Source organism: Manis javanica, chromosome 5 (assembly GCF_040802235.1).
Source record: "Manis javanica isolate MJ-LG chromosome 5, MJ_LKY, whole genome shotgun sequence".
Classification (NCBI taxonomy): Eukaryota; Metazoa; Chordata; class Mammalia; order Pholidota; family Manidae; genus Manis; species Manis javanica.
In genome coordinates, this window is record NC_133160.1 from 166,854,460 (window position 1) to 166,875,431 (window position 20,972).

General features: G+C 44.9%; 1 protein-coding gene across 3 annotated transcripts in view; it reads left to right on the forward strand.

Annotated features, from left to right (window-relative positions):
• Positions 1–20,972, forward strand: part of CLNK (cytokine dependent hematopoietic cell linker) — a 195,571-nt gene that overhangs the window by 45,719 nt on the left and 128,880 nt on the right. For 2 of the 3 annotated variants that reach the window (XM_036990849.2, XM_073237838.1), the window contains exon 2: positions 14,988–15,040. In XM_036990849.2, coding sequence (XP_036846744.2) covers positions 14,988–15,040 — 53 coding nt within the window. Of the gene's footprint in view, positions 1–2,702; positions 2,837–14,987; positions 15,041–20,972 lie in introns of those variants that run through there. The other variant, XM_036990850.2, reaches the window with a different exon arrangement.

Below are 20,972 nucleotides of genomic sequence, written 5' to 3' on the forward strand. Positions count from 1 at the left end.
TTTCTTGTGAGTCTGTAATTATTCCAAAATAAGAAGAAAATAGTGAAATAAGAAACTAGTGTTTAAAGTACAGATAAAAATATCAATGTCTCTTCATGTGTGTTGAATTCATAGAAGTTGGAAAAACATATTTAAAGGGCTGCCGGAACAGGATCCGGCTTGTTGACATGTGGTTATACCCCTATCTTCTTATCTACCTATATTTGCAAGATAATTTTATCATTTCATGGACTGAAAAAGGCTCTGAGGTTGATAGTGTCACACTCCTCTTTAAAGGTGAGAAATGAGAGAATCCGTCAAGTTAGATAAGTTGCTGGAATTCATTCGGTGACTCGAGTAGGAGGGATTTGAACTATGCCAAGAGTGCCTCCAAAGCCGGACCTTTACGCAGTTCTGCTTCCCAGCTGGGCCTGCAGGGGACAGTGAAAGTCCGTTTCCGTCCATCCCAGGAACCACAGTCCTACTTGAATACAATTAAGCCTTAAAAGTCCTGATTTTCGTGTGTTGGTTTTTCCCTGTAATTCTTCCACATGGTCTACCCAGCGACTTCACACTCCAGGGAGAAGCAGGGAAGTGAAAAGTTGACAAACTCGCCGTGTCAAGTGCTGGCAACAGAACGCCCTGTCCCCCCTGTGGGCAGCTCTGCACGCGTCTGCATCCCTTACTCCCACATGTGGTGGGTCACCTCTCCCTCTGCTAGTATTTCTGGTGGCCTCATCTTGTGCTTAGTGGCACTACAAGAGGGTCCCAGGGTCACCAAGGGAGCTGATGTTAAATGTCAGGCACAGTGCTAGACACTCTGCGGAGGAAAGTATTATCATCCCCACTTTACATGAGACTCAGGGTGATCAAGTCCTTCGCCCAAAGCCAGGTAGCCTTTCTGTGATATATCTGGGTAATCTTGACCAGGCCGTCAAAACTTAAACTCCTCTGGATTTTCCCAATACCCTCTAGCAAGTCCCAGGGTCCACGGACCCAATTACCTGAGCAGGCGGGGGATGGAGCATGAAGGGCAAGAGAGAAGAATTCATGAAGAGATTGATACAAGATGAATCATCCCCCAAATGGAAGATGAAAGTGAGGGATTCCTCTGACTGGGGACAACCAGCAAGAAAGAGGGAGACACGGGCTGGAACTGGCCGGTGGCTGGGCTCCGGCTAAGAGGGAATGTGGCCTGTCTCCCTGGGGGCTTCCGGGTCATGCTCTCCCTGTTCTCTCTGTGGTCCAGTCCCCTTCGGCTTTCTGAGGCTCCTCCAGTGAGCCACACTGTCTCTCCCCGGGGGTGGTTTAGATGTGCGATCCCTTTGGCCTTGAACATGCTCCCACCCTGCCCTTCCTTCTTCTATTTTTCTCCTTCCTTTCCACCCATCCTCTCCCTTCAGAGGGAGCACACAGCATCCTCAGAGTACACGCCCCAGAGTGCCATGCAAAGATGAAGGCTGCCAGCTGAAGCCCAGGACAGAGGCCCGGAGCAGCTCCTTCCCTCAGAAGGAGAAAACCTGCCGACAGTTCAGGTCAGACCCCTGGCCTCTGGGACTATGAGACAATGCATTTCTGTTGTCGTGGCCACCCACCCTGTGAGACTTTGTATGGCAGCCCCAGGAAACTGACATGGGTCCAGAGCAAAAGAACTGACCAGGGAACCCACACAGCAGCGAACTAAATAAGATGGCAGTTGTTTGAAGCTTCTGCAGTGTCGAAGGTGAAATGGCAAAGTGGGTCAATTACTTGAATCTCTCTAGGCTTCAGTTTTCACAACTACAGAATAGATTTAAACATATTCTCCTCACATGATTATCAGTAAGATCTAGCAGGATAATGCCTCCAAATTGCTTGGCACCATACGTGGCACATAATTAACATTCAATGCATATTTAACTGAAGTGTTGCCTTTGGGCTGTATGGCAAGTTAGAACTGGTTATTTACCCCAGAAAATATCTACTTCTACCTTTGAGTTTATTTTAAATGATGTTGGGGTTTAATATGGAATTCAATAACTTATGTAAAACTAGGGTGGCATGTGGCATAGATTACAGCAGGCACTTGTAGGGACCTGCTGGCAGCTGATTGAACCAGGGTGAAGGCAGAGACAAATGAAAATATCCTGAGTGCCTAATATGTACCCCAGACTTCACTACATGTCTTTATTTATGTTATTTTATTCATTTCTTGGAATATCTCCAAAATACAAATAGTATAGCCCTCAATCATAGACATCCAAACTAGCTGAGAAATAAATTGCAATTTGCCCAAAGTCACATAATTAATACAGCAAAAACAAGAGCCACTTATTTCTCCTCCCAGACCCTGTTCTCTCTGTCACACATGAGGGACCTGGTCCGTGTGTCTCGGGTGGTCTCAAGAAGCCACTGGCAACACCAAGTCACAAGATAATGAGTGTCTGATGTTCATGTTTAACAAGGCTAGCAGAACCCTGCTTTTATGCTGGCATGCTGCCCAGCAGCCCGTTCCAGTGGGTTCTGGTCACTGCGAAGTGTGCATACAGGTGCCTTGTGTCTTTAAGGATTCTCTTCAGGGTGGGAGACGTTGGCCGCTGATGGCTTCATGTGTTACATTTCAACTCAAGAAGAGGACGTCCTACCCATCCACAGGCCACAGCACCCTAGGTCTGTGGCCGCATTGCACAGGAAACCAAACCGGAAGCAGACCTAGGAGGAGCTTTCTGATAAAGGACACTGCTTAGCGTTGAGAATTATTCAGCCCACTGCCCTACGGACTACCGGCTCCTGGAGTTCTCCGCGATGCCTGCCCGGGGCTCCGTGCGGGAGATCGACACCTCAGTCCTGGGCCTGGTGTGCCGCCCACATTGTTCAGGTAAACTAAGTAGAAACGCTCCGTCTGAGCAGCCATCTCATGTCAAAACCATCATTAGGAAGGCGCTGACACCAAGCAAAAAAGGTTTTTCTAACATGGAATGCTGGGCCTTCTCCAAAGCTTTAAATGGCATAAGGAAAGCCAGCTCCCTTAACTCAGTGTTTAAAGATCCTTCATTCTGGTGGAAGAAAGACTCAAGATAACTATTCGTAGAAAATTAAGAGACTAAATGTTTCCAATCTTTTCTTCCTGACTGTTTGCTACTAAAATATAAAGGCCAGGTCGGTGGCAGGTTTTCCTGGCTGACCTTCATTAGGACGACCCCCTTTAAAGGCAGCCTCAATTCAAAGTAGGTCATTGAAAGTAGATATTAACTCCTGGAGCCTGTGTGGATATATATATATTTTTCTCTCATTTTCTAAACTGAAATGGTTTTCTTTCTGCTTTGCTGTGACTTTGGGATCATGCAGGCCACCCTTCTCCCTCAGGGGCGGGGAGCCCAGTAAACTGCTCCCCTTCTGAGGGCGCCAGGGGCATCTCTGTCAGGTTTTTCTTTGAGAGAACAAACAAAAAATAAACTGGAGTGAGACAGAAGGAGAATAAATGGTATCAAAATATCTAGACTTTAAAAGGCGCTGGTGTGTCTGAGTTTGGCCAGTACCGATTTTATGCTTTTGTGCCAGTGTTCCTATCTGATTACCGTCTCTGCGCTGTGGCATGGTCTCCCCATGGTGTTGTTCCTTTGGATGCCAGGGGCCCCTCAAACCACAGGGAATAGTTGTTTCAAAAATCAGAAAGACCACGGTAGGTCCAGCTAACTGGCGGTTGACCAGGGAAATGACAAAGCTTCAGAAGTCCTTTGAGAAACTTAAGGTAAAATATGTCCAGAGAAGCAGGAAGGGCACCTGGCATTAATTTAATTCTTGGTTTCATGCTGGCCAGTTGATACACATTAACTCACTCAATTCTTACACCCAACCTTGAGACGGAATCATTATTTTCCCTGATTTAGAGATGAAGGACTTGGGTGGTGCAAATAAATGTTCGAGGTTTTGTCCAGTCACGAATGTCATAACAGAATTCAAGCTGCACTGATGTATACCTGAGTTAAGGGACAGGAACCGTGGCCAGTGTCCCTTTGCCACTTCATAGAATTTATCCTCTAATTCATTCCTGGAGTGGCCTTTGATAACAGCCACCCTAATGGTGGTATTTCTCATCTTCTATCCAATGAGCCCTCACAGATGACTCTGTGAACAAGATCATTCTAAAATCAAGGGTTACAGCTGTCTGTACCATCTGGCCCTAACTTCAGGGGACCCCATTGCTGGCTCACTTCACTATGAATTAGGTGCTGGCCTGCAAAGATTTAACTTCTGACCAAGGTGGTCAGGCTCCAAACTGCCACTTGGAGCATACACACTACGTTATCCCCTCCAATTCTTCACTCCTGCATCTTTATCATGGAGCGAGATCACGTAATACTTGTACTGACAACAATTTAGCCTCAATAATATAATATTTATATTAAATGAAATGCAGCACATACTCTGTACTTGGTATGCAGTCAGTAAATGTTGGCTTGTTCTCTATGACTTTCCCTTCCTCTCCCTAAATCAGCTCTAGCCTTATTATTAAAACATGCCCATAATCACCATGGAATGTATCAATACTGATAAATCTATGAATACTTTATTTTCTCATTAGAGAACAGTAATACACCACAGCTGTGTAGCCTAGTACAGTCCACAGGGCCTTTGGACACATGTTCTTATTTAATGATTTAACTCACTGATGTAGGCAGGCAATGTTGGGTCATTCAAGAGATACTGAAACTGAGGTTCAGAGCTGATGAGGATGGGTAGCCTGATGAAATGGAAAGACAGGGGCTCTCAAGGCAGTCAAAACTGGACATGAATTTAGTGTGACTTCATGATGTATCTCTGGGTAAGAGGCTTACCTCCCTGAGCTACAGTTAGCTGCTTTTGTGCTCTGTGATTTGAAACTGGGTAGAATAATGCCTTTTGTGAGTTGCTATGAGGATGCAAGTGAGGGTAAAACAGTGTCTGGCATAGAACTGATACTCAGGAAACGGACACACGGCAGCTGCACCGTTCTGCGGCCAAGGCCATGCGGTGAGTAGCAGGGCTGGCTCTGGAAGCGTCCTTTAATCAGTCCCCCTACAAGGGGCAGTTGTATCTCTCACAGGCATCCCCAAGGCCCACCAAGAACTGAGTTCTGGAGACATCCTCCAGGCTTTGCTGACTTGTCCCAGTGTAAGAAAGATACAATGTTCAAAGGGTTTAAATTATTAAACAGAAATAAGTACTTGAATCAGATTATGTTTAAGATTTTTAACAGACTGAGCCAAAATTTCTAGTGATTTTGCCAAGTGAATTGTCAATAAGATGAGAAACATCAGGTTAGATAGGTTAGATATTGGCAACAATACAGAAAAATTACCAAGAAAAACAGAATAGTGGGGAAAAATCTATTATGGGGATGTTTTTTGTGGCTTGGTCTCATGTGTTATTTTGGGGAACAGAAAACAGTGGGAATCATCATCATGATTATTCAGCTTAATATTAATCATGTCCTCTAAGTAGTAATGACTTTTAAATGACATTTGAGTGCCTGCTATGTGCTGGACAACAAACGCTCATTGGCTCTCTCATTTTTTTTTAGTAGATATTCTCACTCCATAGAAGAGGGTAATGAGGGTCAGAGAGACTCCCTACACTGTCCACTTCACACAGTGAATAAGAAGGAAAGCCAGAAATGGGACCCACTCATGTCTAAATCCAAAGCTCTTGTAAAAGATCAGGTCACCCTTACCCCAGGCAAGTCTAGGGACCTGCTGACTAGCTCCATCTCTCTGGGCATTCCCCATCAGAACACCGCCACACCCTACCCCAAACTCCTCTGTTTCCAAGAGCTTTCTGCTACATCACTCCCACCACTCTTGGAGAAAAAGCCTGGGTTTGAATTCACACTGTTACTTCCTAGCAGAATTATTTTAGGCAAGTTATTTAACCTTTCAGAGCCTTAGGTTCCATTTTATAAAATGGAATTTTAATACCTACCCTACCTTCTGGATTTGTGGTGAGAAATGAAATGTGCTCTGTAAAAATTACATATTATAGTGCCTAGCAATTATTAAGTGCAAAGTAAATGACAATGGCTATATTATCATTTTTGGTGCAATTATGTTTTTAGTGCAAATAAATTTAGTGAATTCATTTTACATTCAGACACACCTTCCTTAAATTCTTTGGCCTTTTTTCCCTTTTTAAGAACTTTGACCTAAAGAAGTCCTTTTCTCATCATTTTCTTACTTATTTTAATTCTAATTTATTTTAATCATGCAAATCATTCAGGTCATTGTATCAAAGCCTTGGCAGTATCTTATAACTCCCCAAATGTACTGATCCTCTTGAAATAATAAGGCTTTAATGAAAAATAATATAAATTCCTTTAGAACACTTTTCTTGCCAATTTCAAATCCTCACTGTCCTTCATGGGACTGAAATATAGAAATTGCTCCGTAATTACCTGTTGATCTAAACTTGCATAACGGTTTAGAGTTCACAAAATGCTTTCACTTCCACGATCTCATTTGGTTTTCAAAGCCATCCTATGAGCCTAGGAGGTGAGTGCTTATATCCCCATTTTTCAAGCTAGAGGAACTAAAAGTCAAGATGCACTATTCATTGCGCAGTTGAGCGTACCTGGGCTGAACATTTGCCTTGTGTCTGCTGGGTGAGTGATCCTGAATAAAGAAGGCACAAGGAAAGAGTGAATTATATGAAGGGAGCTGAGTTCAGTTCAATTCTAAATGCAGTTGAAGTTACAAATGAAGCGGTGATCTCATCTGAAGCCACGCTGTGCATTTGTTCACAAGACAGATTGGGCTCAAGAGGACGCGCATGGAACAAAATGATAGCATCGTCCAATATTGAAAAATCTGGGTCATTTGGATCGTTGCCGTTCAACAGAAGCTAAATTAAACAGGATGTCCTACATAGGGTTCTGGCATTCCATAAATAGTGCTATTATTCTTGTTATATTATATTATTATTATTATTATAAATTACATCACTCTTAGTTCAGTCTTGAGTACATTACCTGGCTTTTCGTGGCCCTTCCTTAGATTGTAAGCTTTTCTCAAACTTCTTGCAGGCCCATCTTATTGTGAAATAGCTCCTCAGAAAATGATCAGCATACACCATAGTTATATGAATAAATAACTATCTGAGGAATGACAGTGCTTTCACTGGCCTTCGGATGTTCGCAGGGGAGGTGGGGCAGCCCAGACTTATCTTCACCCCAGAGCTAGCCTGGAAACTGTGGCAGAAAGAGAGATGACAGGTAGATAGATTCAGCAGACAGATATAGGAGAGAGACACAGGTGCATGTGTATATAGAGAGACATGGTAGCAGTCCCTGATTCTCGGTTTATTTTCTTATACCTTTCTTTTTCTCTACAATGTGCCTACAGGGCCACCTCAGTGAATTACACAGGAGCGTCCACCACCGTAGGGGGAGTTCTGATCAATCCAGGCCGGCAGTACCTCCCCTAACCAGTGCGATTCTCCATCACTTATGAGAGGCAGAGGAGGGGAGAGGCAAACACGGAAACCTTCAAAAAAAAAAAACAAAGAAACTTTTAATGAAGCTCTTGAGAATCTACATTGTATTATTGATACAGATCTAATTTGATCTGAACAGTAAATGAAATGACTTTAATGACATGAGACCAAAGAGGAGGACGGACTCGGGGAAAGAGAAAGAGGAGGGAGAAGAGGGAGAGAGGACGGGAAAGGCAAGGAGGGCAGAAGGGCGGGCGGAGGAAGGAACTGGTGTCAGAGGCCAGACTGAGTGACTGAGGAGAAGACAGCGTACAGAGAGGGGCTATTTACCACAAAAGAGAAAAAAAGGGGAAAGAAAAAAATGTATGCACACAGAAGGAAGGGAGCCCTTTCTGCAGAAGAGACAAGAAGATGGCTTTTGAAAACAAAAAGCACCAGGAGTAATAAATCCTCAAACTATAGATTGCATCAGTTCATTAAGGCTGTTTTCAAAATCATTTAAGATGAAAAATGGATGCACTTGCACATTGCCTTGAGATACTTAAGGGAAGTTACTTGTTTTCCAGACAGTTGCAAAGTCTTTGTAAAAAATATGCCCATACTTAATAGCAGAAAAACTAGGAGAGCAGTCGCCCATATTCCTCAAACAAAAATCTATAGTGACAATCCATCTGACTGCAAATGCCTCCATTCATTGGAAATCCAATAAAATTAAATGTTATATTTAATTAAATTTAGCTGATTGTCCTGACCAGAGTATAGAAATAGAAATCCAAGCAGCATATATCTTTCTCTAAGTATGAGCATCTCTGAAATGTAAATTTCTCATTTTTTGATAGAAGATTACATACAATTGTGACCAAATTAATATATATCTGCATCTAAGAAATTTTGGTTTCAATGTGTTTACTCAGAGTCCATGTATGTGTACACACACACACACACACACACACACACACACACACACACACACACTGCCAGGCCCTCTTCGCCAAATGTACACACATTATCCCCTCCCTCCCTCAACTCCAAATAACACCTATAACTTGGGAGCTGTTGGACATGACTGTGTAGCGAATCAGATGTATGTTGTATGCATTTTGTGTTCAATGCTTTCTGTTTTCCCATCTTAGTGAGAAAAAGCACGAAGCCTTAATTTAGACCTTTCCTCCAGCCTTGACCCAGTTTTTTGCTCCACAGCCACATCTTAGCTTCCTGACAGATTCTAACATTCTCTTTAGCCACTCTTACTTTGCTTTGGGTCATTTCTTTTATATAGTTAGGTACCTGGTCATTATTAAAATGATGTTTCTTAAACTTTGAGATAAACAGAGGCTAGTGTTTTTATAAGCCTTATCTTTGAGGAGTAAGTAAGAAATATTTGAGAGCAAAAAAAATGTCTTCACTGTGAAAGCATTATTTTTCTTTCATGAAATATTAATTTCAGATCAGGTGAAAGGCAGCAGAAATATTTGATAACATGTGTCCTTGCAAGCTCAGTTTGGTGGCACTGGTGAATTCCCGCTGGAGTACAGAGTTCTACAGGAGAACAAGGAAATGTGATTTGTTGCTTTACATATTTCCAGTTGCTTAAACTGCTTATGATACCATAAGGGTGCTAATTATTTTCAGATTAAGATCAACACTAAAATCCAATCTATTTATAAAATAAGTCTTTCCTTCCCAAGATGTCACTGAGACCCCAGATGGGTTACATGCTCAGAAGCAGTCACCCTGATTTTAATGCCCAAATGTAATGTATGTTCTTTGGAAATAAGCACATTCCTGTCTATAGGAACTTGTTTCCTTTACTTGACTTTTCCAAAATATTTCTCTGCTTTAACTATGCATTACACACAAATAAACCCATCACGAAATGTTTTTCAACCCGCAAAATACTTGGTGAGCTAATCAAATATAATCATTGGGACCATCATTCCCATACCGTGACATTATTGGCCCAAAGGAATGGTTAGAGCAGGGACGCCTTTAGTCCCAGGACCCCAGCCCAGCTGTGCACCTTTGAGGCGGCCCTGTTCATAACTCAAGGGCAGTGGCATGAGCCTTACTGGAGACAGGACCGAGCAGGTTCCTCAGAGATTCATTCTGGATCCCCCGAGGAGCTCCAGATCCTTAGGGGGTCTGCTAATCCCACGAGGGCTCTATTATTGAAATGAAAGCATAGATTTCTAAGCCAAAATAAATAAATTTAGGGCACATATCTGGCTCTGCTGCATAGGCTTGGAGCCTGGTATACATGTAAGGCAATTCTAGTGCCCAGATTGGCATTTATTATTAGACTTGCATTGGCATCTAACGTCTAATGCAGTTGCTACTTCTCTTGTGGGAGAGAGAAACAGGCAGTGTGCAAAGAGCTGGCCTCTCCCTGTGGACTCTCTGAAGACCCAGGAGCTGGTCCTGCCTGTTCCCCTCCCCTGGCCTTGGGCAGGGTGTGCTCTCCTCCTGAGACTCTGGGTGCTTCTGCCAGCATCCCTCTGGGCGTCTTTGTACCATTTACACCAGGTGCCCTGTTGTGACTGACAGGTGGCACCTGAGAGTCCCTTCCCTTTAGCAGTAAAAGCCATGCTTGGGCTTTACTTCTGAGGCTAACTAGGAAGAGAAACTGAAATAAATGCCCTGCTTCCTCTAGAAAGTGAATGTACAAAACACAATGAGATTTTGTCCCTCATGGCTGGTACTCAGCAGCCTCTCGGGGGCCCTGAGTAGAACTAGGAAGAGCAAGCTTCTCACCAGGCTCTCGAATCTTGGACAGTCTCTAGATTCAGAAGCCCCTTGGAGAAAACACCGCCAGCCTCGGGCTTCCTCAGATTGGCAGTCGGCCCCCTTCCATTATCATGCCCCAAGTCAGGGTCAAGGTCACCTGCAAGAAGAGTTGGAGAGTTGCTAGCGGGGAAGTCTTCTGCAGACCCCATAGGGGGTGGTGTGGATCCCTTCCCGGCACGCCTTCCTCTGCATTCCCAAAGTACCTTGTGTTCCTCTATTATTTATAGACACATATTTAATCTTAGTCTGTTATAATCATTTACAGCACCATGGAGAAAACAAACAAACAGGTCCTACTGAGGATGGGGCCTAGCTCTGGGGTCTCCAATTGCTAATATCTGGATGGCGCCCAGCACATGGTAGTCCCTGAACAGACATTTTCAGAATACATGAACAGATTCTACCTTGCACAACAGTTGTGTAAGCCTGGATGCTCCTCCCTCATTGCCTTAGACAAGATCTACAGGAGAAACCACTGGTTGGTGAGATTAGATGAGATTACTCTCATCTATATCATAAACACTTAAATGTGCAGATTTTCTTGAAAGAGTCATTGAAAATGAATTCAGAAATAACTCTAAACACATGGGGGATGCTTTATGAGCAGTGGCACTTCCTGAACTTCTGTGTAAGAACGAGCTGGGCACAGCAAGGCAAATGAAAATGTGATGGCTTGGTGCTTGACCCGGGCATGGGAAAATGTCAGGTCGTGGCGCTGGGCTGACGGCATGAGAAACAGCAGTTGTCCTCCGTCCACTGCCTTCTGCTTCACTGGCCAGTAAAACACTGGGGCATTTAAATAATAACACCCACGCCGCCCTTTGTCCCCCCAGAACAACGGAATCAAACTCTGGGCCATCAGCTTCCTTTAAAGCCCCCAGGCAATTCTGAAGGGCAGACGGTATGAGAGTCCACTCTTACTGCCCCAGTGGTCATGAACAACGGGAAATTGTTCTCATTTCTGGAAAATAACCTCAAAGTGATATAGGGCATTTAGTCAATCTTCAGGTTCAAGTTGATATGGGTGCCTATTCCTCCATGTCTTGGATATCTTGTGGGTTCATACAATCCTTATGAGAGCACTTCGGAGAGCTGTCCTGTCACTCCATTTCACAGATGAGCACCCTGAGGCTCAGAACAGGTAGACAGGCAACTGTCCTGACACAGCTAAGAAGGGTCAAGGCCAATGGTTTGCAGTACCAGCTTATTTTACAAGCAATGTGGAGCCTATTACTTAATGTCTGTGAATGTCAGTCTGGTTTTGTATAAAATAAGCATGAGACTATGAATCACATCATGGTGGGGGGGCAGGGGACACATAACGGGCATTCAGTGTTCATTCCATTCTTCTCAAAAATGCACACATCTGGAAGGTAAGGGCCTGCTCTTTTCTGTAATATATTACCTTCATAAAACCTGTGGACCTGACATTCTTTCTGTCTGACTCACCACCTCTCATTCTTACCACATCCTTTACAAGATGACTAAGATCAGATAACTGCTGACCAAGGGGGCCGAGGCATTCTGAATAGAGCGAAGCACTCCTTGCCCTGCCGAGTGCCATACTTTCCACCATGCTGATGACGCTGCTTGGCTGACTTGTACACTGATCTGGGTCATGGAGACCCCCAAATTTTGCTTTTTAAATGGCAGACAAGTTTGGGCTCCTCGTGACACTTTAAAATTCTTTTTATGCAACAGACAGCTCGTATCTCCCAAAACCTGTCAGTAGATTACCTTTTTTGAATTTTGATTAATATTTTAAAATACAAGCCTAATAAGCACTGATGTTAGAGATCAAATAATTTGCAAAGTCTTCAGTATAAGGCAAACGTGAAGGATTCGCTCTCCAGGTCCCTCCCTGTCCCTTCGTGGTGTCCTATGCGGCAGCACCCAGGTGGGGCCTTCTGCAACTTTGCTCTGTGAGGAGCTCTACCAGAGAAGATAATAAGTGGGAGAAATGTGGTGACTTATTTCCAACTTTCTAAAAATCATATTTTTGCCGTAAAATATGGATGGATTGTCATTTTTTAAATGGAACTACCTTAAGGCATGTATGAGCTGGAAGACACCTTTTCAGCCCAACATGCTTATTTTCCAGGTGAAAAAATTGGAGCCCAGAGTGCTCCAATGCCTTGTTCGAGGCTGCATAGCAGCTGGTGGGGGCTGGATGGGACAGCAGCTTTCCTGGCCACCCAGGCCCCTGATCCAAAGCCATAAGCCATGCAGGGGATTGCCTGCAGCTTGTGATTCCTTCACTCTGTACATAAAAGCTGCCAAGACCCAGGCATATAGGGAGCCCTCCATAAAGATGGGATCACCCAATTTCCATACTTCCACACAGCTCGTTAATGCACTCAAAGGAACAACATGACTATACAAACAAGACATTTAAATGGTAGATGCTCCTAAAGTGAGGAAGGGGGTGCACGTTGTCCCATATGATTGTAATAAAGTAATTGAATCCCTCTGTTAATACCCAAGAATCCATGTCAATAAACCTAGATGCCCAAATATAACAACTTGCAAACGTTACTTTGTTATACAAGTGATTGTATATCTATTTGTTAAAGCAACTTGCAAATGTTACTTTGTTATACATTTGATTGTATATCTATTTGTATAATTTCCATAGTTTGTAAAACATTTTCAGGTGCATCAGTTGAGTTCACACTTAAAGCAATACTGTAAAAGAAAGACATGGTCATTGCCATTTATAAATGAGGAAAGACCAAGGGGTCCTACAAGGTCATACAGCCAGTTAATGACAGCACTGGGCCTGAACAGAGTCCCTCAACTTCCAGTCCAGGACACCCAGGATCTGCTGTGCATCATCTCTAGTATACTGACAAAGGTTCAGGTCCTCTCCCCCAGGACCACGGAGGAGACAGTGCCCAAAGAGGAAGCACTAGATAGCCCCACTCACTTCAGAGGGGACTGTCGGTGAGGGAGAGCTAGCAGCTGCCTCCCCTTTCCCTGCTGTCATTCACTGGCCCAGAAATACTAGATAGGAAGATGTGGCTGTGAAACAATATCCAAGGTGTCCAAGAACCTGGAGCTGAGCCCTGGTTCTTTAGTAGCTTTCCTACAATTACTGCTCTAAGAGCACACAGCTCAAATTCACATCTCATCCTTTGTCACGCATGCTCCTCAACCATCAAAACCCAGGGGATCTTCCCAAGTCCTTTGCCATCCTACCAACATCCAAGCTGCTGACATCTGTGGCCTCACCACACTGTGCAAAGCCTCTCTGGCATGCTATGCATCCTAACATCTCCATTTACCCAGATCACCCCCCTAATTCTGAGTCTAAGGAGTGCAGATTGATTCCACAAGACGCAACTTAAGTATCACCTCCTTAGGAAGGTTTCCCTGGCTCTCTAAGGCGAAGTGAGGATTTGGTTTGTTTTACATGTATCTGTTTTTGCAAAGCAGTTTGATAATAGCCGTCATAGACGGATGCAGAGTCTACATTATACTGAATTTTAGGGGTTCTCTGAGGGCAGGGGCTGCTTCTTCTTAGGCACTATATTTGCACAAAGTAAGTTTTCATTCAATGGTAGTTGGATAGATGGATGGACAGATGGATGGCAAACTGATCCCGAAGGACCTAAAACTCAGCGGGGTGTAACATGGTGACTGGCTAGAAAATGGAATTTTGAGTCCTGTGGATCTGGGCTCTTATTACAGATGGGTGATCTTGGGCACATCATTTAACATCCCTGAGCCTCATTCTCTTTAACAGTGAAATCCACTCCCAACCCTGCTGCCCTCAGCTGGGGGCCCAGGTGGCTGATGAATAGAAACCAAGTCAGGGGCCTCTCCCCCGTGGCTTCCTGTTGAGTTTGGCCAATGGGAGGCAGGAGCAGGAGATTCAAGAGAGAAGGAGCCTGAGAGTTTTATTTTTATTTCACCCACCACAGCGCCCTCCCTGTAGCTCCCTCAACTGGAAGTCAGTTCTCCTTCCACCAGCCCTGTCTCCGGGTCCCAGGGACCACTGGCTCCCCTGACCCGTCCAGGCCCAGGCATGCTTACAGCACCCCCAAGTCCTTTGCTGTTCTTTGTGGATTCCATACAATCTGTCCACACCTTTTAAACTGTCTCTTTATCAAACTGTTCTCAAATTACCCAATCTGAGGGTGCCATCTGTTTCTTGCTGGAACCTCAACTGACAGTATGGTCAATACCCTTTACACGTCCCAGGGCCTTTCTGTAGATTAAATGCGGTCATTGATGTAAAGCTCTTATTGAAGACTCCCAGGGTCTCTGCTGCTAATTTATATGGTAAATGGGGTAATGACCCCTCCTATGTGGGTGAGTACAAGCCACAGATAAAACGCTGCATCCTGTGTGAAGCAGTACAGAAATGTCCCTTCCTACTCACGGCAGGGTCACGCTTTGAAAGAAGAGGCGTCCCTTCTCCCACACATGCCCGGAGTCCACCCAGCAGAGCCAGTGCAGCCCGGGCCAACGTGCCTGGGTGCCCAGGGGGAGAACACAATTGCACACCAGGGAAAACCAGGCTCCGGAAGTTTGCTCAGCTCCCGGGGGCAGATGGGGTGACACTGACAGAAAGAGGACAGCATGTCAGGGAAAAATCCCCTCCTCCTCCCCATTCCAGAAATAAACCAATTACCATCCTGGATGGTCTCTCTTTCTGCCTTTTCCTCTAAGCTGGCACCTGTATCCCACTTTAACAAGGAGTGACAGTAGCATGTTCAGCAGCGTTAAACTGTGATGTGTAAGGCCCAATAATGAGTTTGCTTTTGTTTCCACAGGCTGAGCTGAAGATCCCTCTTATTTGCCGGGTGCCAAGAGCTATGAACAAACAGTAAGTACCACCGTGTCACTGTGAGCCCCAACCCCCTGCCTCCTAGTGGGAACAGGAGTCAGATCCTAGAACTGGAACAAAGGAATGATCCCAGTGCGCCCGCCTGGGAAGGGGATTTCCAGGGTCACGGCCGAGCCTGAGAGACCAGGGTTGACAATGTGCATTGGATGCTATTGTGTGGACCCCTTGCCCATAGTATTATTTTGCAGGCAGGCCATTTGTTCTGCCCAGCACAGGTGTGTGCCTGGGACAGGGACAGAGCCCCCAGCAGCAGAGTGCTGGAAGGGCCCCCAGAGTTGCCACCCCTCACTGCACACCCCGGTGCGTGGAGGTAGAGCTAGAAGAACAGCAGAGTCGGAGTCCAGCCCCTCTCTGCAGAAGCCCCGGCGCGGGCGGGGGCGTCCATTTAGGACTCAGCAAAAGAGCCGTCCTGTCCCTGATGTGCATGAATACAGTGAAACGATAGCAGGCTTCTAAGATGTAAGAAATATTTACAGTGAAAAAAAGACCTTCAAATGGAGAAAATTTGTTGTGCTTATTTTAAAATGGATCTACTCATCCGCTTATTTGCTTTGTGTTGCCAAGGGGAGACGGAGCACTGCTGTTCACGTGACCGCCCTGCCACTGTGTGGGAGGAGCCTGGTCTCAGAGCCAGGCTGACCTAGCTTGCCCTGCCCTGCCGTTTTCTAGCTGACTGGTATTCGGGAAATTGCCCACCCTTCCTCCAGAAAGCAGGATGCAGCCTCAAGGCAGAGGACTGCCTGGCTGGGTGGGTCTCTAGTCCTAGAAGGAGCCTGGGGGATGGCCCAGGGTAACCCCGGGCCAGGTGGGGTGACCTGACTCGCCATCATGGGCGCGGAAGCTGAGCCCAGCTGCCGCTTCTCCTCTTGCCACGGGAGCAGAGCGGGAGTTCCATGGCACACAGTCCACTGAAGGGCTCCTCGTCTGGCCCAGAATCTGACCCATGGAGTATCTCCCCCGCGCAAGGCGCAGGGACCCCCTCCACTCTCTGATCCTCCAGAGGGCTAACGGCAGCACCTCTCTGAGCATCAGCTCCCCTGTCTCAGTGACTTGTCTGCGATGGCCCAGAAAGGGGTGACAGACCTGGAGCTGGCATTCTCATCTGACTCCAAATCCAGCGCCCCTCTTTGTTATCCCACCTCTGCCAAAACCTGTGAGGGGCGGGAACTGGGGAGGCGAGGCCTATGTCAGCCAGAGAGCTGGCTGAGCTGGGCTGCAACCTGCAGACAATGAGTTCTCAGACCCACGGTCAGAGTGGGTGGTGAGCATGGTGGACAGCAGCTTCCTTGTAAGGTTAAACAAATACGTGGTTGACGGTGGGGTCACTGTCATACGGGACAAACAGGAAGGCAGCTGCATTTGTTTCCCAGGGCTGCCGTAGCAAATCCCCACAGACTGGCGGCTTACCACAATCACAGATGCATTTCTCTTATGGTCTGGGACTCGTAGCCCGAATTCACGGTGTGGGCAGGCCCCTGCTCAGTTCAAAGCCTCGAAGGGGGAATACTTCCTCACCTCGTCCGGCCTCTGGGGGCTCCAGGCAGTCCTTGGCTTGTGCATGCACCACTTCCATCCCTGCCTCCGGCCTCTGTGGACTTCTCCTCCGTGTCTGTGCCTTCTCCTCTTCCGCCCGTCTCCAGTTTCTCTGTCCTCTCTCGTGTAAGGACATTTGTCTTTGGAAGGCCCACCTGGATGACCCAGGGTGATTTCATCTCAAGATCCTTAACTTAATTACATCTGCAAAGACCCTTTTCCAAAGGTCACAAGTACCAGGGATTTGGACATGCATGTGTTTTAGGGCCACCCCTCAATCCACTACAGCCGGCTTGATTTTCAGACCCAACGTGGGGGCCACATGGGGTCACTTTGACAATCTCAGCAATATCCGCTAGGTGTTTCCATTTGGCTTGTGGTCGAGTCCCTGTTGTTTAGCGCCTGCTCCTTTTTCTCTCTGCAGTTCCACCCTGTGCAAACAGTCTCCTCCATAAAGAGGCCTTTAGGGAGCTTGGGTTTTTAACCAGACAGTTAGCCTCTTGGCAATTGCTTCTCATCAAACTCTCCAAAAGAGTAGCTTTATAAGTTCAGCCTTAGGGTCACATCAGATAGGAAGCTGCCACTACAAAGCCCAGAGGACAGACCAAATCAAACTTCATAAACGCCCATTTCTACTCTAAGGATGCTGAATCAGAATCTGTGCTTTCACAAGACCACAGTTGATTTCTAGCCACATTAAAGTTCGAAAAGCACCTCTCGAGATCAGTGGTTCCCAGAGCTGTCGCCTTCCGGGCTCACTCAAGAAGCACCTCCAATATCTGCCAAGATACGACCCGGAAAAGGCAGTCACGTATCAGAGTGCAGTTTGGAAGCTGACACTCCCGCTACTCACACACACTTGCGCACACACACACACACACACAGGTCTTCATTCAGCTGTGCCTTGAAGGGCAGCATTCCTTCCTCTATGAAAATCATTATCCCAGTTAATTCAAGACAGTAATTTTAAACCTGACCAAACATCAGAATCATCAAGGAAGCTCTAAACAAAAAGCAATTTCGGTGTCCTTTCCTAGACCAAAGAAATCAGAATACCTGGGTGGTGGTCTTTTCTTTTAATACTCCACTCAGTCTAATCTGCAGCTAGGGTTGCAAAATGCTGGCCTAAGAGGACTTTCAATTCTAGAACCTGGAATTCCTTACAATTTTATACCCTGGAACTCTAAATGGCCTTTGTAACTACAGCTGCCTCCTTAGTGTCTCCCACTGCGCACTTTTACAATGAATAAATGTATACACACAAATGAAAGGATGACACAGAGATAGATTATATGCAGACCCACACATGTATCACATGTATATGTACACATCTGCATGTGTATGTGTATTTACACTGTACACACAGGACAAGTATAGGCACACCTATTTCCCTATAAATGTATCAGTTCAGCCAAAAGCATTTACCTAGTATACATTACACTGGGTACTGAGCTAGGTGTCCCCATTATAAAGATGAATAAGGTCTAGCTCCCATCCACAAAGAGCATTAGCCACATGTTAAACAAATCATTTTAATATCGCGTAGAAAGTGACGGGAAAGTGGTATGAATGTTAAGGAGTCCCGATATCATGTTCTAAATTGCTTCTGAAATTAGCAGGCTATTTCACAATAGCTCTCCCTGAAACAAAACTTTCAGCATCCCTAACAATCATTAAACTACATAAAGCCCCAGTCCTCGGAGCACAAGGGTGCCCTGCCCTTAGACCAGAGGAGGCAGCCCTGCCTGCTGCCCCGTTACACTCACAGGGCTGCAGAAAGGACTCTTGGGCTTTGGTTTCCAGTATCTCTTCATCATTCTGGACAGAACCGATAAGAACCTTGGTGCTGTGGCTCTGAGTGTTTTGAAAAAGCCAGAGGTCACTAGACTGATTGCTTCTAGGCCTTTCCAGTAAGCAGACACCCTCAACTGGCCACACTGCTTTAGGAATTCAAGGGAAGACGCTTTCATAAATCACAGATCAAGAACTGATGGGAGAGCAAGTGCCCCCGAAGTGTCCACTTTGAAATGCGCAGGAAAGGTATAACAGCAAACCAGTTTTGTTTACTATTAAAATTATTCCTAGTCCTCATGGAAATTTTAGAAAATATACGCAGGTACAAATAAAACAAAAATCACCTATTATCCTAACACCCAGAAATGACCGCTATTTTGCTGCAGACATTTTAAGTCATTTTTCTATCTTTGTGTAGCACTTTAAAATTTCAGGACACCTACTTTTAAAACACATATTGTGTGCAGTCATTCATTCAATGATACTGTTTTACATTATGAGCATTGTCCCACATCATTGTCTTCTTGAAAATCACAGTGTTTTAAGACTAGTATTTCAGTAAGTTTCACAAGCCCTTATAAATAATTCCAAAGTCAAAAGGCTTCAAAAATACAGAAAATTTTACTAGAGACATTACATAATATTAGTACATGCACAATGTTACTTTTCTAAAACTGGAAATATTCTGAATCCCTAGCACTAAGGAATTTGGATAAAGAATGGTGGACATGTACTTTATCCAGCAGTTTATTTTATCTTGACCTTGGTAATGGACATTTCAGTTGTTACCTGTAAAGTTTTATGAGGCAGTTTTATTGTCAAGATTAAATATAATACTTTTTTATGCTAGGAGTATTGGAATAGGCTGTGTAACTGTGGTCTCCCACATGCAATGCTGTGTGTCCTGTGACATGTAACACAATTATACTGTGATAATCTGTTATTATATAGGGACACAGGTTCAGTCAAACTATCTGACAGAAACCTGGCATTTTTCTTGCTTCAGGAAACTCATCTTTCATAGTAATTTCCTTTAGAAAGAGTTTTGTTACTAACCAAACAAAAACAATAAAATAGAGTTTGAGAGACAGAGTCTGAGAGGTATGGGATTCAATAATCCACACGCATTTCTAACACCATTAGCAATAGCTCCGAGAGACAGAATTGAGACTCTTCTTGAATATCCTTAAGATAAAGGGCTCATTACCTTCTGAGACAGTGGGTTAAAAAGTGTAAGAAAATTCTTTGCATCGACATGAACTAAACCAGCATTCAAGTCGATGTTACTCATTGACCCCATACATTTTCCAAAGCAAAATAACAGTACTTTCCAGCAATACTTTTCTCACTTGAATTCAGATTCTAATTATGACAATGATAAAGAGAATAAAAAATTCTACAGGCCAGAAATGCCAACAGGCCAGGCACCCTGCTAGTCATTCTGTGGAAGGGTCTCTGTCATGCTGTCTGGCTACTCAGCGCTAACATGTCCTTCCCATGTCACCACATAAGACCCCTTCCCCAAACCTTGGGATAATAGCTTTCCCATCCACAGCCAGTTAAAGCCACATCTCTTTGACTCCAAAATCCACGATCCTTGTGCCATATCGAACTGCTTCACAATCACCATTTTATGTATTTCTCACCAGAGACACATCCCCAAACTGAATGACTATTTTGCTTATGAGAGGCATATTTTCTCTTTGAAACTGTGCATGATAAAATTCACTCAATTACCGGGTGGGGATGGATATCATCTCCTCTCAAAAGGACCCGGCTGAATGTCTGGTACACAGGAGATGCCCCATAAATGGTATTTCCCTCTATATGTATGCATGATAAAACTCGGAAACCCCAGGTCATTGTTTTCTTCATGATATATGTGGACGATGCCTGGCTTCAACCTCAGGGAGCAACTTCATTTTGATTTGCAGGAATTAATAAGCGAAAATCCCACTGAATCTTGGGGAAATGAGAAGCAGCTGATTTTGACATCTTGAGATAAGAGTCCTGCACCCAGCTGAGTAGTCAGTGTGGCCACCTTCCTAGTTACCCAGAAGTAATTACAAACCAACTCTCGGGCCAGCCAGGCCCCTCCGCTGGTGCTCTCAGAGTCCTAGAGCTAGGATTCAGCTTCGCGGTTGGCTGGTAATTAAAAAGCTCCAAGCTGTGAGGGCATAGCTGAGACAGAGGGTGGGCCCTTGTCAGAGGCTGCAGACGGGGCAGCGATGCCCCTACAGGAACACAGGTATGGTCAGCCTTGAGACTCATGAGGATGGGTGGTGAGGTGGGCATGGAGGCTTTTAAGATAGCCTCCCTTTTCTCTTAATGGCAAAAGTGCCAGCTGGTGATGGAGCTAGCTGACTTAACTCGCCTACTACCATTGGGGAACTTACTGCTGAACAAGCTTATCCACGAAATGGCACTTTTCACGGTTATAGCTCTTAAAAGACATCGCAGAGAATCAAGAAGGCTGTGACTTATTTTAATATATGAGTTTATTATTGTCATACAGGTAATGTATACTCAAGTAATGTATATCCACTGTAGAAAATTTAAAAATACGAACACATGTGTATAAAGA